The following is a 26,448-nucleotide window of genomic DNA, read 5'->3' as shown; positions in this document are numbered from 1 at the left end:
CTCTCTCTCTCTCTCTCTCTCTCTCTCTCTCTCTCTCTCTCTTTTGCTCTCTATATCTCGGCTACAAATCCCGCAAACAAATTAATGCTGTTCAGGTTGTTCCTTTCATCTGTGCCAGATAAACCTAGTGGTCGCATTATACTCTTCACTTAACTATCTGTATCTATGCACATAAAACAAGCACCAGCAATTTCGATCTGTTCGGGAATCGAAGCAAAACACTACAGTAGCATGTTGGTCATGCTGGGCCATGTATATATGAATAGTGGCATTCAAGAGCGGGTACACGGTAAACAATATGGTTTCAATTTGTAATCAGACGGAATTGTGGAACAAATGTTTTCGAAGAATTAAAGCCAACTGAAAATTGTATCAAAATCTACGGAATACAAAGAGCATTTTGGATTATTATTATCATCAACATCACATATATGGAGATTGTTGGTGTTTATGATAAGCTGTTCGCTTCGTTTACCATTCATTTTGATTTCCTTTCAACACCTCAACACAACCGACCAAAAGCATAAATTTCCATTATGACTATAAATTGCATTGGCCAGAGCGTGAGAGAGGTTAAGTTATTTCTATACATTTTCCCAAGTTGCATTCATGTAATTTTCTTGCATCAAGTCTGCATCACGGTTACTTGGCAACCGATTTGTCTGTCATGGCCACCAGAAATGAACTTTTAGTTGCTTAGTTGTTGCTCGGCCGAAGGGTTTGGGATGTTTTGCTGTTGCAAGCATATCATTTGACACCATAAAGTATTAAAAGGACATTAAAATATTCTCCACCGAATATTTTGAGGTGCTCAAATAGCAATGCTGGAAACCAGCAACGCTGTTAAACTTCGCTCTATGAACTGCCACTTGTGAATGTGAGGTGGAATATTGTGTTTGTGTGCCTGTCTATGTTTGGGATAGATTTCATTTTATGTTGGTACGTGTGCACAACTTTTAAATTAACTGCATTGCGTATCCATTATTTGCACAATGAACATTAAAACCGGTTGTTCGGTGTCAGAGTGAGGCGCTTTATGCTTCCTGTGCACTCAAGCCACACGACCAAGACTTTTCGGGTCGAATCAAGTTTCGTTGGAGTTTTTCGGCAGAGATATAATTTATTGAGCGTAGAAAGTTCGCCTGTATTTTTTTTGTTTCTCTCAATGCAGCACAATAGAGAGAGAGAGAGATGATAAAATTTATTGGCTTTCTAGCGGATGACGGCATAAATACGTGTTCGAACTTTGATCACATCGATCTTTTTTGTTTGATGGTCTGTTTTCTCACGTTACTTTTGCTCCGCATCCCGTTGTGATGGCGTTTGTAATTCGAGTAATTATGGGAATTTAATGAACTTAATCGAATATATCGGTCGAGTATTTTATCATGGAATTTAGTTAAAAACTGAAATTGGCTACTTTCCTCCTCTCGTTTAATTCCCTTCCCCGCCAATCTTTCGATCCATTATCATTAATTCCAAAAGGTCTTTTCATGCCTTTCCACGGAAAATATAATGCAAATTGCCGGTATGGAAAATACTCGGCAGAAAATGCAGAGAGAAAAGAACAGCAGGGAAAAAACGCGCCACTGACGATGAAATAATATGAAGATATGCACTTTGATGTTGAATATATAAAAAAAAATCTTTATCACAAATGAATTTTTATGTATACGACCAGAATATAAGCCATAAATGTAGCGTCGATTTTTTTCCGTTCTATTCTCCTCTCTCTCTCTCTCTCTCTCTCTCTCTCTCTCTCTCTCTCTCTCTCTTTCTCTCTGTCGCAGCAGCATTGGGATTGTTGCAAATAAAAACGAAAACAAAATTGGAAATATGAAAACCGTAATTTGTTGGTCAGTAACGAGAAAACATTTTTATTAACGGTAATGTGTTGTGCCCCGGATATAATAAATGTTTGTTTCGTAAATGGATAAAACGCTTTCAAAAAGAGTTTGTTATCGTTCGCGCGCGTATGGCAATGCTCCTATTATTTTTTTTTAAATTTAAAAATGTGAATGAGAACAAAAAAAAAAGATTTTATAAAGGGAAAGTCAAATAAATACGAGAGAAATTTTCAACCTGGTGTGGTTCCGCCTGTGGATACACTATGCTCATCAGCCAATAACACTTTGTCGAAATTACATTAGAGTATAATAAACTCTAATGCATTTAATTTGAAACGAACGAACGCCAAATGCGAACACATTATTGCGCGCACACACACAAAAAAGCAACATACACAAAATTCGCTTGATTCAATGGCGAATGATAAATAAAAATGCATGTGGCCAAAGACTTAAAACCACATTTTCATACTTTTTCATGCGCATTTTTTGTTTCGCCCCGAGTTCGAATGAGCGAAAAAAAAAACTCGAATACACGGAAATGTGTACATCTCCATGGCAGTGAGTATTTACGCGTTATTCTTTAAAATGAGGATTAAATTAAATTTATTTGAATGGAATTACGAGAAATGGGGAGGAAAATACACCGCGACGACAAATTTCGAGGCAGTGTATGAATGAACACAGCGATGAGAAGAAAAAACCATAATACAATCTGGTATTTGCTGTTATCTTCTATTTATAGCTGACACTGAGTGTGAGTAATGTGTACATTAACACATGTTTTCGACAAACAAATTCATACTTCAGGTCTTAACAACCTTTGTAGACACAAACGGAATACTTTATTCCAACACAACCCAAAAGAAACGAGTCAGTGTGACAAACTCGAGCACACGGGCTTCACAATTACTTTCTTTATAGAGTGCGCACAAAAGCGGAAGGAACGTTTTTACAAATTGATAACCTGGAAAGAAGATCGAAAATATGAACGCGAGAGTCGTAAGCTAAGACTGCGTCATTGAAATGTGTGTGCTCGCAGAGAGAAAAGTCTCAAATTCTTTTCAAGATTCTCAAATTTCTTCGGACAACCCAAATTTCTCATGAATTGACTCAATTACGTTTGAAAAGTGTTCTTTCATCTTGTTGCACGTCAAGAGGAAAATATTTTTGCGATGCAATTAAAATAAACAAATTTATAAGCCATTCGGCGTTTGAATGGGTAAGAAAATGTAAATACCGCTTAATTAGTTGCTAAAAACGAGTTGGTGTTTCGCATAAATTTGTGGTTCGTACACTGGACCTCTCATTACCCCGAAAAGACTTTGCCAAACACTTTGCCATGGCCAAAAGATAAATATGCACTTTATAAATTAATCCCGGCTATCTATTTTGTGACGAAAAAGCTTGCCTTGACTTTCACCCAAACCAAACTAGTTATATTTATAATCGGCTTTCGGTGCAGCGCAGCGCTTCAAGTGCAAATGCATGCTCCCGCATATTTCCTTGTTCGTGTTCATTATAAATAATAATTAGTCGGTGCTTATGCTTACCATTCAACTTGATGCAAAACGCAACAGCCGCATACTTAATCCTTGGATCTATCGAAAAGCTTATGGAAATTGCTTCATAATTTTCGCAATTCAGAAAATGGAGCACACACACAGAGAGAGAGAGAATTCATCGTTTGAGAAGTGGAATTAGTTGCATTCAATGCATTCGGCTAATTTTTCGGTTTTCTACATGGACATTGAAATCGCTTTTGGTGTGAAATCTTCTTTTCAGATTGCATACATAATAAATTTCTTCAAAAGTACAGCTTTCCATTAGTGACATTCATGCGAGAATTTTTTGTATCCAAATAAATTATTCAAAGAAACGCTCTATGGTTCGAAGGAACCTAAAGAAAAATGGCTTCGATTCCAACTGATGTTGGAAAGGAGTATAGCAATTCACGGTGAAAATCACAAGAAATGCTCAATTCATGTGGATAGCTTCCATCTCACATTTCTTCTGTTTCATGGTCAATTCGATAAACTAAACTGAATGCCCGTTTATCTAAATGTTGTTACATTCGATTTTCGAAAACGATGTCCTTTAAAATGGAATTTCATTTTCGAAATGCATCGCAAGAACACACAATCTTCAGTTAAGAATACACAATCAAGATGAAACAATTCGGCAACTTTGCCAGTTTTATCAAGCCAATGGAAAAGTGTCCAAATCGGATCAAGCGATGACAGTTGAGAAATGCATTTTATTGCTTTGTTTTGCTTTGCGTTTGTTGTTGATTCGGATACATTTGTGGATTTGATGTAACATAATCCATCGTTGGATGCCGAACATCCAATGTCATTTGTGTGAATATGTTGACTCTTCTCTTACCGAAGCATTGGCAAAAAGCCGATAAGAGCTCCAATAAATTAATGGAATTTGTTTGCTTGTTTTTTGTTCCTTTGGAATTCGATGAAGCGTTCCAATTCAGCGATCAACTGATTTGAAATCCGAAATAGCGATGTTCTTTTATTTGCGCACATATGTAAGAAAATCCTCAAACTTTGTCTTTATATTGCACATTTCTTCGAATCCCTTTTTCTTTCGCAATGGTCACCAGTTTTCACCAGTAAAGTGTGGTTCGTAACGTTGACTCTATGCGTCGTCGTTTCATTTATTATTGAAGATGATGCTGTATTTAATTTTCTGCTTCGCAAACACATCCATTCATGTTCATCGTGTGTATGTTTTATTTATTTTCCAATTTACGTGTTTGCTTTTCGTCTGCAAAAGGTGTGAGACACTGCGTCGCAGACGCAAAAAACTATGAATAAGCTAGTGCTTCTTTTTGTCCAATGAAAAATTCGCATGAAAGCTTTTTTTTAATATTTATTTTCGCAGACTCCATTTGGACGAGAAAGAATGAAATATGAGATTTCTATTTGACGCTTTTAGGCGGATTTTCTTTTCCCGTTTCATAGAAAATGTTTTTTTCTTCACTTTTCAACGGTGCTATAATTTAAGGATAAAAAAATCACATGATTTTTGCATTTCCTCTGCTAATAAGCAAAGCATAAAAAGCACCGTTTCTTCATTATTGCCAGGGAGATAACAACTCACGGGAGTTTTTTTTTGTTCGTGAATGGTAACGCAGAACACTTTCCACGGTAAACGGTCACAATCCAATTTTAGCGAGTATTCTTATGGCAAAAATGATTAAAAGTGGAAAACTGTGTATTTCGCCGTTTTTGCGATTGTGTGTGTAAGCTTAATCATTTGAGTGCATTTATATTCAGTCTTCAGGGAAATGCGTTCATAAAATATTTTCTTCCTTCTGCAATTCGAAAGAAGCTATGCGTTGTTTTTTGCTTCATCCCTCTCATGTTAACAATAACTTAATGAAAAAGTAATGTTTTTTTTGTTGTTGCTGTAGTTGTTGTTGGCGAGAAATAAAAATTGTGCACGGGCTCTATGAAATCCCTTTTGAAATTGTCCGAATACAAAGCCATTGCACGTTTGTTTTTTCACCTGGAAAATCTGCATCGCATCGGAAATATTTATTGCACAACAGTTAAAATGTGTCCATTTTATTATCTGGCCATATCCGTGTTGTGTAAGCGGGCGACAAGGCGGGGCGGTTTGCAATGGATTCTCGAAAATTTCATTAAATTGAAAAATACGTTCGTTTTTTGCTGATTAATCAATGTCCATGTTGTTTTATAATTATTTTATTTTCATTCCTTCCAGTTTTTATTTTGGCTTTTCGTTACTGACACATTCAAAAATGGCTTTCGATTAACAGAACTGAAAGAGCGCTTAATTCATGTTCGTGTTCATTTTACAGAAATCATGTTGTAAGCAAGAAAAAAGAGTGTTCTAGTGAATTTCATACGAAATTGTGGAATCAAAGTATCGTCTATTTGTCAGCATTATTAAAATAATGATCAAAAAATATGTTTGGAATTCCAAAAAAATTAAATTCGCGGAAAAAAGCAGCGATTGCTTCGAAATTCCATTGGAATAAATTCCACGTAAAATGTTTGTGTGTCGCCAATAAAATTGCTTTAGACAAATCGATATAGCTTCACGTTGACATGGTGCATTGGCATGATTATTTTTAAATCCAGTGTAATCTGTCGTTTTTCACCGGATAAATAACTGTTTGGATTTTAAACTATTTTTTGATCGTGGGGCAAAAGTTTCCATGCAATTCTGTTGTTTTTTTGTTGGTTGTTCGTTTGCTTCCGGCTGACGAGGATGCTAGGAGCTGGGGGTATTACAAGGTCCTGTCGTGGTTGATCCACAGCAATGCTATACTGCATACGATTAATTATTCAATCAGTTTATTATTTCACTTTTTTCGCTGAAACATTTTCTGCTCGTCATGTGCTCTCTCACATTTTTTCCCTTGTTCGTTCATTGGTTCGAAGTTTTTGTTGTTGTTTGTGTCGATGCATAGCCGGAACGAAAATCTCCTGCTCTCCCAAATTAATTTTCCATTAAAAATGAATAGCTGGATGCAAATAGAGCTGTGTGTGTATGTGCTCAATGCACATGGAATATTTATATTTTGCAAATGTTAATGCCACAATTTGCTTGTTTCGAGGTTTTTCGGATGCACAAATAAATTATTTGAAATAATATAGATTAGCTGACAGCCTCAGATCAAATGGAGACCAAATGCCTGGCAATTGCATATATGTATAAATACAGGGAGAGTTATTTATCGGATTAAAAAATTTTCGCGATGAATATTCATTTTTGATGATGAAAATATATAAAATTGCGATTGTCAAAACCACTTAAATATCTTATCACTTTTCCGGCGAGGGAGAGAGAAAAACGCGCTGCGCTGCATGTGATGTGTTAAAAAGTAATCTAAAAACAGTCATCACTCGGCATTTATTTAAAAAGTCATTTTTTTTTCGATCTGATAAATATACTTTCGCACGCGCATTCAATGGTTGTCATTTGTATGGATTTTCCAATCGTTTTTTAGCGTGCGGCGGTGGCAGCGGTGGCCATCTGCTCGGTCGCGGCAGTGGACAGTGTCATTAGTATACATTTTGGTATGTGAATTCATGCAAACAAATTAAGCCTAAAAATTGATGTTTTGTGGTGCACATAATTACAGCATTTTACAAAACAATGACATACACGCACACACACGGGCGAGCGCAGAGGGTGAGGCACATTTATCGAAAAATAAAACGCCATCCATTTTAATACAATATTAATTGCAATGTGATTACAAATAGTTGCATGTCAAATGGAAAATGGCTTAGCCAGCCGAAATTGATATTGTTCACATTTTTGTTCATTCTAAATGCGTTGTCATTAATTTCGCTCGGTCTGGCCGCATCTGGGCTGCATTTTTTTTCTTCCACGTTTCGATTTTATTATCATTGAGTATTTAAGCGAAATCCTGTCATAAGCATTCAATGGAAAAACGAATTTTCCCCGAAAAATAATCATGAAACGGCCGTGGCTAAAATGTTATGTAAACGGTACGAAAAAAAATGCAATAAAAAGTCGACAAATTTCTTCTATGTCGGCATTCGAATTTTTATTCACAAATTCGCGCTCAGTGCCATGCATTCGCAACGCTGCCATATGATTTCTATGTAAACATTCGCACTCGCATTCGTATAGCAGTCGTATTTTGGTGTTCTCGAACGTTCTCACGAATGCGAGTGCGAATTTTTACATAGAAATCATACGGAAGCGTTGCGAATGCATGCACAAACACGAATGAACGAATGAATTATGTAGTCACAACCGCATTCGTCGCATTCGCAAACATTCGAATTTTTGTTCTGAAATGCGAATGCATTCCCAGCATTTGCGAGAGATAAATCCCCTTAGGGGAAAATGGAACCGTGTGGACGAAACAAATTGTGTGCATTTGTAATCGTTTTATTATATTCTAAAGGTACGGCAAATCGTAAATTCAGAATAAATATAGATGGGTTTTCAAAGGGTCCGAACTTTTATTGCGACATTTCATTTTTATTTCTTTTTCTGGCTCAAAAACCGAGATGCCATGTATAGTGGTTGCTCTTGGTTACACGGTGGTTTCAGGGCGAAATTATATGGATCACAGAACAGATTCCCGTTCGCTCGTTAAAATTTCCAAATGACTGACCAAGTAAAATAACAATTTCAGGTTATTTTCAGTTGCAAGACGTCATGGGAAACTGTAATGCGGAAGCAATGAGATTAGAGTTTTTAAAACGTACTCACTTTTATTATGAAAATTCTTTATTTTTTCTCTCTCTTTATGCTCAAGTTTTCGATTTGAAACATGATTTCAAACAGCCTTGTGAAATCCTACTCAATCTAAGATATTTCCTATTTTCTAAAACATTGAACTTGTTGATTGCCAGAAAAGTTTTTTTTTACTGCGTAATTCAATTTTTTGCAGACAGGTGAAATGGAACCTTGGATTCTCTTCTAAATTTGCGTTTCATAAAAGCTTTTTGATAAATACGACAGAAGTTCTATCATAGAAATGAAAATTGAATGGGGAGGAGAAGTAGACGGTATCGGAAATGAAGCTGAAATTGGTTTCGTAATTCGATTTTATTATGCAGTCTATAAAATTTTGGGAGCCATGAAACGAGCAAAAGGTGATTAGAAAATTAAATGTCTTTATTTCAAATGTACAGCATCTGAATAAATCGATCGACATGCGTTTGCTGGCTTGACCCATGCTAGTCATTGTTTGACCATATCTTTGGCAAAACAAATTAACACGAAATCAGGAATAAGAATGGAATGTGCACATGTTTCGTCTTCGTATCGAATGTTGTTAAATGTTGTGTAACACCGAAGTTTTTCTCCGCACTCTTCGAAGATGTCACAAAAGTTTTTGGCTGATTGCTCTCTATTTACTCGTGTTCAATGCGCCCGCACACACTTTGATACACATGTAAGATTGATAGAAATCAATGTATTTCATTGAAATTGTGGGAAAAGTTAAAAATTGACGAAACTTAATTTTAGTTTGTATGTGCATGTCTTTTCTTTCCCTTTTTCACATTTTATTTTCGAAATAAAGGTTCATCCTCAAATAAAGTGAGTTAAGAGAAGAAAAAAGAAATGAGAAAAAAACATATTATAAAACTTTTTCCACCAAACTATAACACAGAGTAAAAGAAAGCTAAGTGCGATTCATCCGTTTTCTTGTGGAGTTTTTAGCTGCTTTTCTGATAACTCTATCAGTACGGTTGATGGATAAAATGAAAGCGAATGCCCATAGTATTTCACCCGGACCAGACCAAGACCACTTTTGGTCGTTCGGAAAAGTTCTTGGATATATATATTGAACATTGCAATACACAGTGAGAACGAGAGAGAAAGAGAGAGCGGCAAGCATTAAACGTAATATCTTTCGTCAACTTTTAATAGCGTTGAATATTGCGATGTGGCACAAAACCAATTTTCGGTTTTTAGTTAGGACTTCATCTTTGCGTTTCTTTAAATTGGTTTGGATGTTGGCTTCACCGCTTCTTTTTCTCTATCCCTCGCCTCCCGTATCGCTCTCGACTATTTATAGTTTGCCTAATTTTTAATGGACGCCTTTCTTATTCCAAATACCAACGCACACACAATCTGAGAAGTGATGCAAAAGAAAAGCGGATTATAAAACTTGGTCAAAAGTTATAGCGATTGGTTTTGTGAAAACTTAAGATCATGAGATTTTTCATTTCAGTTTTAAATTAAAGCTATTATAATGGCGGTCCTTCTTCGAAATGCTCCTCACTTCAAAGCATTGCAATGTTTCTTTCTTTCTTAAAATCAATTTTGCGGCAGCCCGTTTAAATTTCCAGAATCAAACCACCATTATCGATTTGATTCACAGTTGACCTGATAGTGAATGTTGCAACTAAATTTATAACCAGCTTCATAGATGATTTTTTTCTCGAAGAGTCTTCTTTTGGATTCGAAATTTTCAAAAAAACTGCACAAATTTTGCTTTGAAAATGGGTAAAATGGAGAAAGTCACTATCAAGTATTGTTCTTTTCCGATTATGCAAGTATGGAACATTGATTAATACTCCAATTTCGGAAACATATTCATTACTTAATAGATAAGTATCGAGATCTAGCATAGCTATGCCAAATATCAAATATTCCTTCGTTCTCTATTATAATTATCTAATAGAAACTGTTATCAACGTAAAATTAGCCCTAGATAACACCTAGAAAATATATAAAACCCCAGAAATGCAGAACACTCTTCTCTCATTGATGAATGTGTAACAAGACAAAAGGACGATATATCAAATTCTATCTCTAAAATTCGAAAATAGATTTCAACCAATATCCATGGAAGCCAGGTCGTATGATGTGACCTTATGATATGTGGTATCAATTAAAACGGTGCATGACCTAATTAAACTATGATGGAAGAACACAGGACTTCTATGACAGGAGCTATTGTTACATTGAGCTATGTTCAACGTGCACTCAGCTCGTCATGTAAAATGTCAAGTGAAATGGTTTGGTCAAGTACTGGTCATCAGTGTGCTTGCAAGCTTGCATACGACGTATCATAACGATAGAAGAAAATGTGGATTTTTTCAGATCGATTTATCGGTGGACTTAAAAATCTCTACGTGTCACTCCCACACAAATCCAGTTGATAGCAACAATCACCCAATTCGAAGTCATTTGCATGTGTTTGCGTGAACTAATTTGGATGTGCCGTCATATTTCATCGTTACCAATGGCGGGGTGCACCACTCGATCGAAGACAAATTGCATGCATAAGTGGTACTAATAAATTTTTGGAATGGCAAGATTTGATGGTATTGGTGGTGGTGGTGGCATGAATGAGTTGTCGCTTTCAGCTGTAACGTACGCGCTGAATCACTTGATCTGATTATTTCCCGTCTTTCGTGCGACTTTTTTTCTTCTTCTCTGCCTGGATGAAAGCCAAAATGCGACTAATGTAATACTAAGCGATCGAAATTGTGGGTGATTATATTAATGATGCAATGCGATCAATGAAGCTTTGGAATGCTGCAACTGTCGTACTGTCATTCTTTCCATTAACAATGGGTTTTTTTTCAGATTGTTCCATCCAAGAAGAGAAAAAAATCAGTGACTCGCGATTTTGCATGAAATGAGTTGGTCCTTTTGTATGTAGAATCTGTGTAATATGGTGGTGGTTATCAGTGTTACCAAAATTGTCGACGTCGTAGTTTAAACTTCACGCAAATAATAGACTCAATGGCTCAATATTTTTGCAAGCGGCACGTGTGCACTGTGTCATGCCATTCGATTCGAATCGATTGTCGAGCGTGCATATGGAAAAAGCAATCAATGTCAATGCAATTTGTTATTGTCACATCATTTAGAGAGCAAACGAGAGAGAGAGAGAAAGAGAGACCCGAAGCCGAAACGAAATGTCGCAAATCGTGCGATAGCGCCCGCAAGGAAACTCGTTGAGCTGAACGGGAATCAAGCTTTACAATGAAAAATTGAGCATGCAGCGAATTCGTTGCGGTGAAGTAGAGTATGAATAATAATAAGTGTCGTTTTGTTAGTTTCAACGGAACACTCGATGGCGTGTGCTATTGTTACTCGCGTTTTTTTTCTGTATGTGTATGTTGTCGCCACTTTTGTATTTATTAGTCACTATTGCCGCCATTATTGTACAGAACTTGAACTGATGAAAAACGAGCAGAGAGCAAATTCGGATACGTCGATGTCGAACGTGAACTGCATTCGAAATCTCACATTTCCAAACAGATACATACACACATACATTAATGAAGTGGCAGTCAAATGAAAAAAAAAAGTTTTTCGCACGTAGCCAAAGATTTAAATCGTCGGGTGTTCCAGTGTTCACCATTCATTTTGACTTTTATTTAGTGAAAGTTTACTCTTCGATGTTTTTTTTTCTTTCTTTTTTGATAGAAGAAGTTTTTTCTTTCTATTGATTCACGATGCGCACCGCTAGAATTTATTGATTTGCTGAAGTTGTTCTATCTTAAAATGGTATTGGATGCTTACCTGTTCGTCCGTCGCGACTCAACTGCAACAATCCTTGACGTATATCTCGCAAAATCTAAAACAATTTTCAAAGTAAAAGAAAAAAAACAACGTGAAAACCGAGTGATTATTGGTTTTAAAACAGACAGCAGACAACCATAGCAACGATGATTCAGTTACGTTCGAAATGATGATGCCGTTTCACATTTGGCATTCAATGTGCGATTTATTGCGGAATCATTGTCGTCAAACTTTTCAAATTAACAACAATGATTTTCACATTTTCATTCGTTTTCACTTGAGTTATTATTATTATTGCCCGGACAAAGCGAGAGGGAAAAAGCGTCTGAATGCGATATACCACGTATAAAAACCGTATGCATCAACTGCCGAACAAAATGGTTTCAAAATGCGAGAATTTTCGGTAATTTGTCTACAATTTACCGAATTTTACACATTTTCAGCGTTTGCATTCCATATTTTTCCCATTTAAAGTTTTGTTCTATCCAAAATATTGACAGCCATGGCTCAAGCCCGAAAAATGTACGATTTACAATGAATTTTGTCCATCGTACACATTTCATTCAGATGCAGTCAGCTTTTAATTGGAAATTGTATGAGCATGGAATTGGCGAACAATTTTTATTTTTAATTGTTGAGATTCGTTGGCCGAAATAAATGGACAAAACCGATACATATACGACGGAATTGAACTTGGGAAGGGAAATGACGTTTTTTTTTGTTCACAGATTTCAATGGACTTGCATCGCGCATATATGCAAGTGACAATGGCGATTGTTAATTGGAAGCGACAAAGTGGATGAAACATGTTCGCCCATGAGATGCAATGAAATGGTAAATTAAAAATTGTGTCAGGAGGAAATTGTTGGAAATAACGAAATAGCTTTAATGACAGAGCGTTGAATGGAAAATGGTAAAGTTAACACGTTCGCTCTGTATTTGATATTTGAATGAATTTATTCGAAAGCGATTGTTTTAACCAATTTCATAATTTTCCATTCGAATGATTCCGAGTGTGTGTGTGTTTGTTTTTTTCCCTCTTTCGGTGGATGATTGTGATTCGGATGCGTGCCATAAATACAGAAAAGGAAACGTGGCGTATGGGAAAAAATCACAGGTGCACAAGAAATGAAATTTTTCGATCAACGACTATCAATAAATGTATTGAACAGGTTTTAGCGTTGCTTTTTGTTGTTTTTGCGCTCTCGCTCGTATCGACTATAAGAGTATCTAGCGAGAGTTCATCTGACAGTGCTCAATTGAAGTGACGTTGTAATGTTGAAAATGCACGTGATGTCACGTGCAAACTGTGCTGTCTTTTTAGCCAGCTTATCGCTTTACGGGTGCACACTTTGATCGTGTTCATGATTCCAATCGCCCGATTGAAACACCATAAAGAAAAAGTGAAGAAAAGAAGTGGAATCCCTTTAAAAAAAAAGTTAATAGGTAATCTCTTGATTTACACTCAGTTGAAGTGACAGAGAGCTTTTATATGGTGTTTCGGCGGATAGTAAATGTGCGATAAGCTTCGTTCGGGCACTTACACCAGGAGCAAAATATTAATAAGGCATAAAATTGATTGCCAAGTTGAGAGATGATGGAAAAAACTATACATCTATCGCATTTCAAGTGAAGAAGGTGAACGTGTGTGTATGCAATGTGCACAGTTGCATACTTTATTTTATTACGAATGAAAAAAAGCACCGTGTCTTTTAGCCAAATCCATAATATTCTATCTGCTGCACGCACATGTCGATTTACAGAACTTGATAACGAAATTTATTTCCCCCGCCTTTTTTCCCTCAATTTTTTGTTCACTTTCGCTGAAACCGCAAGAAAAAAAAATCACCCGAACGCAAATGAAGTAAGAAAAAATAATGATATTATGGATGAAGATTCGACTTACCTCCTCATGTTCTCGCTGGAATTTTTCCTTTTTTCGCAGAGCTTCTTGAACTTTAAGCTGAATAAATGAGAAAAGCACATAAAATCAAACAGATTATAAACATTTATTTTCATTTGCGTGATGAGAAAAGTGAAAAAATGCGCACATAAAATAAGATTCATTGAAATTTGTCGATAAAAAAAATTTACGATTTTTGGTCGAATGATAAAAAGTTTTGAGATGCACCGAAAAAAGAAGAAGAATGTTTAATCATAAGTAATGAATTTCAATGGGGCCAGCATTACGCTATAAGGTGACGGCGAGTGATTTTTCATTTTCTTATAGAACAGGTACAATGCGGTTGAACTTACCCGATGAATTGTCTCTTCGAAACTATGCTGTGGTCCACCGTTCATTTGAAATTGTCTCAGTCTTTCGGTTGCCGTCTGTAATTTCGGTGGTTCAAAACAAAACACGGAATCGAGTTGAAAAGAGAAATTAGAAAAAAAGAACAAACAGAAATTAGATAAAGAAGTAATTCTATAGATATTTGTAGTTAAAATGGAATTCGCACGTCGACAAAACGAACGTTGGTTCAGACGGGCAAATGCGGTTCCGGTTCTCAAAACGACAATCATTTCAAAGTTTGGTATTTTTGTTTTCTGTTTTTTTTGGTTAGACGCCAACCATTACACACTCGTTCGTCATCAAAAAGAGCCTTTGTGGCGCAGAAACAACAAATATTCCATTCACATTCAAAAAGGTGGCAATTGAAGTAGTTGTAAATGTCCGGATGCACCAACAAACATTAAGATAAAGATTTATATTTGAATCGTCATTGTACAATGGCCAAAAAACAGAACAGCAGAAACCGTCGACGACACCGACGAAAATCCAAAGCGCCGCTTGGAAAATGCAACACTTGACATGAAACCTCTTGAATAACACCTCAAGCCGTTTACAATCAACCATAGTCGTAACGACGGCCTCGGCCTCTCTCTCTCTCTCTCTCTCTCTCTCTGTCGCTCGCTTCCATTTTTAGCGTGCTGCATTCAAATATGGAATTTAACGATGAAAAAAAAACTTTGAACTAAAGTTAAAGTTGAAGTTGAAATGTTTTATCTGGCTGAAATGTCTTCGACAAAGCAACAACACAAAAATAACACAGAAGCACGGTAACGGGTTGTTTTCCTCTCTATTTTTGAATGATATTACGAACGCTTGGATGACGATGACGATGGAGCTCGAAGCTAGAGTCACGCTAAACCATTGCCAAAAAAATACATAAACACTTAACAGTAAACTGCAACATCAACTAAATCTACGGATACGGATGGTGTTCACTTGTTCTCATTCCCTCTCGCTCACTCACTCATTCACTCATACACACGCACGCTCCAAAAACCATTCGCAAGATTACCGACGAAAGCCAAAAACTGCATGCATATAGATTAAGGATAAAAGGTTACACTGTCGTAAAAAAAATCGATTCAAACACGAGAAAAGTTTTTCGCGCTCTCGTTCGCTCCACGAATAGTTTCGCTTGACGACATTTCAACACGGGTTTTTCGATGTGAAATTTACAGTGTCGTTCCCTTTCTCTGTCTGAGAGCCAAATCCCTTTTGAGTCGAACGAAAACTAACAATCCACACGATCTGAAAAAATAGCACTCGTAGACACAGACGAGGGTCCCCCCTTCCATCGAATGTAAAAAAACGCCGTCGACGACGACAACGACGAGACAAAACAAATTGTTCGTGTTTGAGAGAGAGCACACAAAAAAATACCAACGGAAATTTTTAAGCAAAAATGTAAAATAAAGAGCCAAAAGCAAACGAGGTATAGAATGACAAGCAAAAACATCTGTGTTAGCACTGCCAACTAAAAGTCAATAACATTCAACCGTATTCATTCGATTGCGTCGATGGATTTGCTATCGTTCGCGCGTCCGAAAGGCGTATCTGCGAAACAAAAATGGATTATTTCGTATAGTAAAACCGATCAGCGTTGATCTGTATGTTCTTTGGGCTGGTTGAACTCCCCCATGGATGCCGACGGCTTATCAAACTTTGCAATCAGTAGAGGTAATCCGTCGGATTTTGGACGTGACGAATTTCGAGAGAAAAAAACGAAAACCATTTATTATCGATATAAAACAATTAACAAAATTGTTGAATGAACCAAAAGAAACTTTTCTATTTCGTCAAAACTTTTTATTCTCTTCGTCTTCTTCACGATTTCCTTCGATCTCGACAACTCATCTGGTTAACTGAATAGAGCGAGAAAAAAATGTGCAACAAAGTTTTCACGCGGACAGACCAAATAGGAGAGAGAAAAAAATATAACGACCGGAAACAGACGATTTGCATGCACAACAGACAAGAAATACATCACAGAAAGAAGAAAAACTTTTTTCTTCGTTCAGAAATGCTAATTCAAAATAAATGCTTTCATCCGATGTGTTTAATTTTGAATTCAAAGGATTATACAAAGAAAAAAAAATGCGAGAGCGAGAGTTTTTATTAGCCGGCGACCTTTTGCCCCAGCTGCAGTCTTCAGTGTATTCAGTTGGGCATTCGTTATGTTTGATGGGATTTTCACTTTTTGTTGTTGTTAGAATTTTCCACCATAAAATGCCACTAGCAGCTAACGATTAAATGCCATACATAGTATTGAACGCGTTCGCATCGTACCGAGTTGATGCATAACATAGGGGCTATAGAGACATTGAAGAATGCTTTGTAACTGTTTCTCTCAATATGCGAAAAATTTTGCGGCGACTAATGGCACATTGCATCGACATGACAAAAATGAACCAACCACAATATCGTCTGGGCTCGCACGAACAACAACGAAAAAAGCACTGCAACAAATGACTTCAAAAGAAACCAATGCGAAAAAAGTAGCATTTTTGAAGCAAGTGGAAAAAGATCAACGCTCATCCAATGAATTTTCAATGAGGTTAGAAATAACGGCTTTCTTCTTTTTCTCGCTCCATTGTTCGCGCTCTCTTTGTGCAGTGACTTTTTATCGCTGAAAAAAAATCACAATTTTTTTTTTCGTCTGCACATTGCAATCATCAAGTTTGCATCATTTCTGTCTCTGCTATGCTTTGTTGTTGTTTCATTTCATTTTGAATATTTCGGATTCGATGTTATTTTTCCCATTTTCAACTCGAGCACTAATCAATTGTGGAAAAGAAAACATTGTGTGTTGTTTTGTTTGAATGTTCAATAGGTTTTTTTTTCAAATCTAACAAAACACATTATTCACTGAAGTATCGTTGCTTGAATAGAAATTATGCAATAAATGAACAAGGGTTCTTATTGGATCGATGTCAGAAAATTTCGAAAAACAGCAAAAACATTTCGATGAGCCGAAAAAAGTCTATAATTTCCACTTAATTCGTTTCAGCCAAAGAAATCTCCACAAAACGAACAAATATCCGGAAACAATTTCGAAATTCGATTTTTTGTATCGAAACGTGCTAAGAAAGTAAAACTTGGCCAAAATGGGCGAAAAGTACTGATTATTTTTGTTTTTCCGTTTCGCCAAAGTCGGGCAAACACATCGATTTAGCACAATCAAAATGGCTCTCCATCGACATCCAATTGAAGTTTTGTAAACGATTTGGCAGAGAGATGGAACGAAATCAAACGTGATTTGTAGTTGATTTCAGGTCTGTGTGCGGCTTTCGTGTGGAAAATCATGGGAATTGAGACTAAGATTACATGTGTTTCGAACGTTTGATTCGTTTTTGATTCGCCACTTTTTCCATCAGTTTTTTCTTTTGGTGTTTGGATACGATACGAGATTTCCAAACGGGTGCTTAAACCGAAGGCAGCGGCGACATGTGTTTCTGGCCTATATCTTTTCATCCTTTAAGCTTTTCCACTCTTCACAAGAATCATACGCATTGCATAACAAAAAGCTCTTGAGACATCGTTGAGATAAATAAATGTACTCGAGTTCGAATTGAAAATGCAGGAAATACAAACAAAAAGAGCGTAAATGAATAGCAACGCAATGGTTTCGCCGATGCTTAACTTTATGCTAACTAACGTGCATACACAACAACTTTGGCGCACTGTGTGCGAACGAAGAGGAAAATAAAACCGTCGAGCAAAGGTGATACGATGCAAACAATGTACAACATGATTTCGGTTTAGAACGGCATTAAGCTTTTATGAGAGAATGGATCCAGACGACTTAATGCCTTTAATAGGAGCAATTTTTCGCTCTAGTACATTCCAGGCATTAGACTTCAAAGGAGAACGCTTATGCTAACGACGCATTTTTGAAGAAAACAACTGGCATAACTGTGCACGCAGCAAAATCGATAAAATACAACCACAATGACCTTTGACGGTGAACCATGGGACAAATTACTTGTAAACATTGAATTTCAGTAATCAATGACTTCGTATGTTGTAATAAGTAGTAGTTCACTCGATGGGAAAATCACTCAAGAGTAATTTTTTTTGTGTGAAAACTGAATCTTCTAACTGGTTTTTCCTTCTTTTGCAATGAATTTTTTATAATTGTACCTCTTGGATGATTTGCCCCTTGATTTCACTCTCTTGCGCGAAACGCACAAATGAATGTCATGATCTCAGTTCAGCTTCATACAAACAGACGTAGAGCATTATGACTGCAAATGTGACTTCACGACGCACCTGCTTTTGCACAACACACTGCACAGTACGATTTCTCCTCAGAAACTCTTGGGCCCAACATCTAACTCTGGATTTTGTTTTCGACTTTACCAATTGGCGGTTACACATGTCTTTTGTGCAATTTGAAACTTTAATTAAATTGCCACGAAGTTTCATGCATCGACTTCCGTCGAATGCTGTCAGCGGATTCGGTTAGATAAACCGAGTGCATATGCTCATTAGTAGATGGGTTGGGGGTGCCTAGATTGTCGAAACGCACGTGACTTACGTTGGAGTTTAGTGTGAGCACATTTTCTCTATAAATTAATGATGAATAACAACAGTGTTGTATTCCCTCGATGGAAGAAAATCAACAACATTATGTTATTGGCAAAAGTGCCAACGCAAGCCGATCGACTGCATCGCATCTCAAAAGAAAAGCGAAACAATTTTCACAATAAAATTGCGAACGCCAACAATTTTCCTATTCTTCGATGAACAAAAGTGTGTGAATGCTGTGTGCATTTTATAATGTAAACACACATGTATGTGCAGACACAGAAAATTGCAATGCACGTCGTCATCATCGTTGTCAACGTGTGTGTATGAGTTGAAGTCAGTGTAGCGGACTGACTCAAATGCATACACACAGAAAATCTAAATTGCATATTGTTACAATAAATTTCCATTTTGTTTTCCCTTTATCGTTAGAATTTTCCTCCAATTTTCTTTCGTTTGAAGCTTTTGTAGTTTGCGTTCGAAAAGAGAGAAGCATGTAACCGGGTATGTGTGTTGTTTTCTTTTTCCTTTTATCCACTGAGCAAGAAAGAAAGGAGAAAAAGAAACATATTTAAATCGGTTCGATGCTTCTGGTGTCGATGAAGGCGGTGACTGTGCGAAAATAATACACGATTGCATGTGTGAATGAGTTGCACGAGAGATGCTAGACACATAAATATTTCTGAAGTTACTTTGGATTACGCACACGAACAGCACACGAAACACTCGTCTTTCTTTTGCACCCTCTCGCTCACACTCACACTCTTTGGCTGTTTTACAACAATATTGTTCTTCTCTAGGTTCGAGTGCATTTTCATACACTAACCGCCCGCTTGTTCGTCGTCATCATCGTCCTTATACATCGGTACGTGTGTACGGTGTGGAATGGAAATGGAAACAAAAGGAAAAAAAATGTTAAACAATAGAAATGAAGAAAAAGTACCGACGAGGCACAAAATTGCACCCATATTGAGGGTATTCTTTTAACACTTTCGCTTGAGACGAAGAGAACACTGTCTGTCTGTCTGCCTGCCGGTTTGGCTGACTGGATGGCTGGTTGGTACGGCTGGCAGCTGTTATTGTATGATGCATTGAAATGCAGACACTAGACATCCTTGCTGTGGCTATGTATGTGTATGATTAAGTCAGCCGTATCATCGACACATATGCATATTCACATCACACGTCGCAATTTCGTTGATGAATTAGCATTCAGCCAGAGGATGTAATTTGAAAGTATTTAAAATAAAGAAACAACCACGTGAACAAGCCGCCGTCTCCGCCAACGGGATAAAGAACTTGCAATGCACTTTCCACTTATATATATATATATCGAACGACGATCCACACAGTGGAACAAAAAAAAATCTATAAAAGAGAATTATTTTAATAGGAGTGAAAACGTGCGCATATTACACACATTTCAATCCGTATGGTTTGCACATGCACAAACGCTGTGCTGTGCAAGTCTGCTCAATGAGTTTGAATTAATAAACACAAAAGAAACGCTGAGCCCTTGATCAAAATTATCCCGCTGAAATGCTGTAGAATATTATCACGAAGAAAATGCCATTTTCTTTTACTTCTTTGTTGAACGAAGGAAGAAAAAAAAAACAGAAGATGAAGTGTGTTTCGTGTTCATCTGTAACAAGGTTTCACCATCGGTCCTACTAAAGAACGTTACATTCGCAAGCTTCTAAAGCCGATGATGCGTTGAGGCAAATACAATTTAATGTATTTGTCTGGCGCATCACAATCATGTACATTGTACATTCATTCACTGTCATTTCCTTTTTCTTTTCGGCACTGGTCTCTGTGCTCATTTGTATAGTTCTTTAACACTTTTAAAAGCGTCACTTTCCGTCACCGTGTCTATTCGCACATTATGCTTTCGAGCACCGAGTTTCTTTTGATTTTGATTCAGCTCATGAATATGAAGTCATTTAGCCGCAATTTAGCTCCAAAAACGATTTCTGATGAAAAATATCAAGACCAGTCATAAATATGATATGAACAGAGTACGTCTTATTTGCATCACAGTTTTATCTTAAGCATATTCCATAGAACGACTATTCTACTAAGGAAAAAAAGTTAACTGATTACTTTGTACTCTCTCTGCTTCACAAATTTTAATTTGCACTCGTAAACACTCACAAAAAAAGGCCGTACTTGATGAAATGCACATTGTTTCGTGAGGTGAGTCTGAATAAATTCTGTGCCCCATTCTTCATACAATCTTGCAAAGGTGAACTATGAAAATGTTTGATGCACACACACAAAAAATGTGGGGGTTTCGACGTCAAAGCTGCTGCCAGCGTTAGCGCATAACTGCTTGAACTGGCTCCCCAAAAAAGAATGGATTGTAATTGGCATTGTGTTTCAGCCAGACAACTTCATTATGTGTACTTTTTTCTATTTTGTCTTTTCCTCTTCTTCTTCTTCTTCTTTTGCTTCGTCTTGTTCGTAAGAGAGTCACGAGAAGCGCATTTGCCAAGTTTTCAATTCGAAACGCACCAAATGAATCTAGTGAAAATTACATGTTTACTTACCCTAGCTTGTGTTTGTGAATTTTGATTATTTGTCCTATCGCGTCTATTTACAGTTTTAAGGCCTTTTAATAACCTTGCTAATGTCGTCCTCTTCTTTGTTTCCCTTCCCTCTGCTAGATGTGGTGGGCGAGATAACCGAAAGACATGGAGAGAGAAACGGCACCGGAAAAACAAACAAACAAAATGAAATAAAATGCAATAAAAAAGTTTTTTTTTCGAGTTGAATGAAGAAAAACTAGCGTGTTGCATCGTTGCGTATATAAGGAGAGCCGGTAATAGCAACACATAAGAGCCGATTCGTAAAAAGTGTATGGACTGACATGGAGGTGGGACTGGTTGAGTTTGGGGTGAAAAAACCATGGCATGCGCCAACCAGTAAGAGACATTCCTCTATCGTTAGGCTGGAGACAACCAAATGGCCTGCTGAATAGCTCAGAAATGGCAAATAAATTCGGCCCCAAAAAAGGCATTTAAAATTAAATAAATGAGGTTTCGGCGAAGTTATTTTATAAATTCCCTCATTACATGGAACAACCAAGTACACATTTGGAATTTGTTGCTTTCGTGCAACCAATATTACAGCCAAATCACCATCACGAGACAGAGATAGCAAAGATGGCACGCTCCTCGCCCAACACAATTTTTCCCAGTCATTTTTGCGTTATGTTGTTTACACTTTGCAGTCGCAGTTGTTGCGACTTCGAGTTTGTTTTTGTTTGATTGCTAACTGCTACTGCTCTATATCGCTCTGGCCACTCTACATCGACGACGAAGAACATTTGCATATATTACAATTTCCATTTGTACATATTTATTTCAAGTACATGTACTGCGATAGTACATTGGCCACGTCTCACGATATGCGGCGGTTGCATGCATCGTGGCCCGCCACCCAAAAGATATACGCAATGATGTGAAAAATATGTGGAAAATTCCACAGTAAATACAAAATATGAAATAAAAGTCATAAAAATGACAGTGTTATACACTTACCGTTAGTTGTCGGGGGAAACTCATAGAAATAGGCTGACCGCGGACTAAGGCAACTGCAAATTGATGTACGCCGAAATAGCAGTGCAGAACATGAACGAGGAAAAAGTAAACGAGAGAAAATGAATAAAATAAATTTGAAAAAAGAAAACTTTAATTATTGTTATTGTTGGTTATTTTTTTATGAGTTTGTGTGTCTCTCCTGTGCTCACTTGTTTTTTTTTTTCGTTCAGTCGTTTCCAGTCAAACCAAAAAGATTTATTGATAGCGCAAAATGGAAAATGAGAGTGTGAATATACAAGATATTTATACAAATAACATGCAAAATGTGCGCGTGCATTGTTGTGATGATAACAACACCACCACCAGCAACAACAGCAGCAACTATATTAATATGAACGTCAACTTTTGAAAAATTTGAATACTTTATGAGTGAGACAGAGACAGAAAAGCAAACACAAACAAATGCACACATAGAGCCAAATGCTAGAAAATGTTGTTGAAAAGTGCCGTAAAATGAAATGTAATGAAATAAAAAGAAAGAACGAATTTACACCCAAACTACCAACTCAATTAATATGCATGAAACGAATGAGAAACTTAAATAATGTTACCACTTGTAATAAGCAAAATGAAAATAGAATGAAATGAAATTAATTTGAAAATAAAATAACGAAATAATAATAATAAATTAATGGAAGTAATAAAAGGAATGGAAAATGGATGAGAACGAAGGAGCGCGCACGATGCAAAACGAGTCAATGACCAGCCATGACAAAACCACTTGAGTGCCCTTCCAAGACATCGTTCTGATGCGATGATAGCTTCAATTTTTGATAATGCAATTGAAGGAAAACTCTCGCTCTGCAATATACCGAACGAAGCACATATTTAATTTAATCCGCTTTTGTCTTCTGTATGTGTGTGTGTGAAAGTAGTGCAGCCAGTCAGCCAGCCAGCAGGCACAGTCACTTTTAATAAATTGCTAAAATCGATCAAGTGCTTTGCATTCATAATTACTTTATCAATTTCATAGTTGAAAATGTTTTCTGCATTTTGAATGAGCAAAGCGTCGACGACGGTGGCAGAGAATGGACGAAATCTGAAGACGCTGATTGAATCTAATAAAATTTTTAATTTGCACATCTTCTTGATGAGATAAATGCGATGCATTGCCGAATAAATTTCTCATCATCAAGTTAAGCTGCTGATGGTCTCAATACACAAATTCTTCGTAAATCTACTTCGGCAAATGCATTGTATAGTCGAAAGCAGTGAGCCATGCTTAATACAAATTTCATTGGAACGGGCCAAAACGATCGATAATTTTCAGTTCGGCAAAATTCAAACCCAATTCGTGGTTGTGTTGGCTAACCCGATTTTCATTTGATAATGTTCGGTTTCGTTGTTCGAACGAAAACAACGACGACGATGACACATAGCGGCTGCATGTCATTCAGCATCTAAACTCTGAACGCAGAGAGAAGAAATACTTAAGACAATCACGTCGAAAGGAAAACCCAGTGATTTATTTAAATGGTATTGAATAACCGTACAAGTTCATTCATTAAATTGGAAATGACGTATTATAATGCCCTATTGAATAAATTTGATATTTGTTCGGAAATTGGATGATTTCTCTTCCTCTCCGTTTGCATCCTTCTCGATGATCGGAATTCGGTCGATCGAACATTTATAGCTGTCGGCATTTTCAGTGGATTTAATCAAATTTTCACTATTAATATGCATATTGAAGCGATTCATCGCAAAACCTCTTGACTCTCTCTCTCTCTCTCTCTCTCTCTCTCGTTCTTCATCCTCTTCTTCTCGGTGGGAAATTCAATCGAGTGAATGCTTTTTCGTATACGATACTTCGGAACATTTTCAACATTTAATTTGATATATATGCGGAACAAAATCAAATTGAATCGATAGAATTGCAATATTTATTGAACTATCGGATTTTTTGTTCTTTTTCTTCTGGGAAATGGTTTATAAACCGAACAGCATCTGCAGACCTTTGTCATGTGTAAAATTCAAATATCACTTGAGAAGACACTTGAAACTGCCTTGTTGTTTGTTGCTGTCGCAAAATCAGTCCATTCGCAAGCATATCCACAGCAGTTGGTTTAGTGACGCTGAAATCATTCGGTCAACCTTTTTTTTCTTATCGAAGAGAAAAATCAGTGGATTTCACAATGACGCACAAAATTTGGTATCGTCCGTTGAATTATGGATGAGTGGAAAAATCACCCAAATAAATAGATATGTTTTGTGTGTATGAGTATGTAAAATCCATGAAGCGAACAGAACATTGATACTCAAAATCATGTAGTTTAATATTCATATATGTGGGATTTATGTGTGTCTATGTATAATCTTTATGGCGAGAACAGGGTTTTTTTTTCCTCATCGACCCATCACAATTCATACGGAATCAGGGGTTCGACGAAAATGTAAACGAATGCATCGAAGTAGATCGAAAATGAATGAACAGAACATGTATGAATGACGTAACAAAGCAACCAAATTTACCGGTTAAATATACAAAACAAACACATGATTGCAATCACCATATAAAATGCCCATCGTGCAAAATACAGAATTTAAAAAAAACCAAAACACTTATATGCACAGCACACATGAGAATGAAAACGGAAAAGAAGCAGATGAAAGGCCACAAAATTCAAATTCAAAATAAGGATAAAAAAGGCATAGATAAACACACACACATACACACATGTAGTAGTATCATGACAAAGTAAATGGGTTCTGCAGAAAGTGAAAAGTGCCCGAAGTGTTACTGAAAATATTTATGTGTATGATGTTACCATAGAGTACATACGTAGGAAAGGCGTAAAACTTGAAAGGCATACGCAAATAAATAGAATGTTGAGCGAACGAAAAACACCGACAAAAAAGCCACAACAAAAAATGAGTGATAGAACATAGAGCGAACAGAAAATGAAAAAACGAGTTCAAACACATGAGAAATGGGAACACAACAAACGGAAATCGAATAAAAAGAAACAAAATGAAATTTTTTTGTCTAAACAAACACCTTTGCTGACCAGCAGGTACATGCTGAAGTTGCTGTGGCAAATGTTGTGGCAAATGCTGTTGCGGATGAATGATTTGCTGGTGTAACTGGTTCGGTTGCGATGAAGAGAGCTGTTGCGAAGGTTGCACGTGATTTTGAGGATGATGATGAACGTTCACTGTTGTTGTGGGTTGATGTGCGATTGGCCGTCCAACACGTGGCGCAAACACACCGTATCCAAAACCATAAATTTCATCTTCTTCCTTGTCCGACAGACAGCTTGACGGCTAAAATGTTGAGATAACAGAAAGAAACAAGTTAAATTAAATAAATATTTCCACAGGCTAAAGATAATGAAAATGGAGCATATATACATATGTATTTTATGGGATGTACGTCAGTTTTAGCATTTCTAAAAATATATTCCGATTATGGGATTGCTCTCGAATTAGAAAAAAAAATCACTTTAATCTGCTGCACTAGCAGCAATGTCTTATTTTGGAATGTTAACGGTATTACTCGCACATTTTCCCCTAGATGTTTACACATTATACATCGATTCAGCCAATAAATGAAATGCGAGCAAGGGAGAGGGAGAGAGAGCATAGAACAAACGGTAACATCAGCAATAATCACTAAAATCATGGATAAAACAGTTAAATTTTACAACCAGCGAATAATGAAAATAAATGTTAATGGAAATGCTGGTTTAATGGCGTTGGGTCATTCCCTGTTTGAAATGTGTGCTGGTGGTGGTGGTGGTGTGCGTGCGCGCAGAAGAATAAAGACAGTCACATTTCCATATGCTTGCAGAGCAATGAAAAAACAATCTTATTAGCGTCGTTAGTCGCTACACATTTAAATAATCATATAAAATGTGGTGCGTTACAGTTTCGGTAAGCGATCATGAGCGCTATATAATGCGAACATGAATGTGTAGATGAGTTTTGAGTAGTCATGTAATGATGCAGTGAACCAAAAGCTATTTTCCATATCATTGGAAATGTATATTTTGGTTGTTATCGTATCATATCGCATCAAAGCACCAAATACGATGCAAGAAAAGCGTTATTCCCATCACTCAGGCCGAAATCGCAAATTTTTCGTATAAAATTTTATTCGGTCCGAATTTTATTCACTCTCTCTCTCTCTCTCTCTCTCTCTCTCTCTCTCTCTCTCTCTCTC

General features: G+C 36.8%; 1 protein-coding gene across 4 annotated transcripts in view; it reads right to left on the bottom strand.

Annotated features, from left to right (window-relative positions):
* LOC129566596 (uncharacterized) overlaps positions 1-26,448 on the bottom strand; it is a 157,883-nt gene that overhangs the window by 28,298 nt on the left and 103,137 nt on the right. For 3 of the 4 annotated variants that reach the window (XR_008687745.1, XM_055442682.1, XM_055442681.1), the window contains 6 exons: positions 25,285-25,550; positions 22,227-22,279; positions 21,234-21,346; positions 14,121-14,195; positions 13,771-13,827; positions 11,865-11,919 (listed from right to left, as the gene is read on the bottom strand). Coding sequence is in view for 3 of the 4 variants with exons in the window: in XM_055442682.1 (XP_055298657.1) it covers positions 11,865-11,919; positions 13,771-13,827; positions 14,121-14,195; positions 21,234-21,346; positions 22,227-22,279; positions 25,285-25,550 (619 nt within the window). In the remaining variant the exon portion in view is untranslated. The remainder of the gene's footprint in view (positions 1-11,864; positions 11,920-13,770; positions 13,828-14,120; positions 14,196-21,233; positions 21,347-22,226; positions 22,280-25,284; positions 25,551-26,448) is intronic. The other variant, XM_055442683.1, reaches the window with a different exon arrangement.

The sequence above is a fragment of the Sitodiplosis mosellana genome, unplaced genomic scaffold (genome assembly GCF_009176505.1).
Source record: "Sitodiplosis mosellana isolate CC-2019 unplaced genomic scaffold, AAFC_SMos_1.0 Smas_scaffold_3, whole genome shotgun sequence".
Lineage (NCBI taxonomy): Eukaryota > Metazoa > Arthropoda > Insecta > Diptera > Cecidomyiidae > Sitodiplosis > Sitodiplosis mosellana.
Note: the sequence above shows the minus strand (reverse complement) of the source record. Positions and strands in the feature narration are given on the sequence as shown.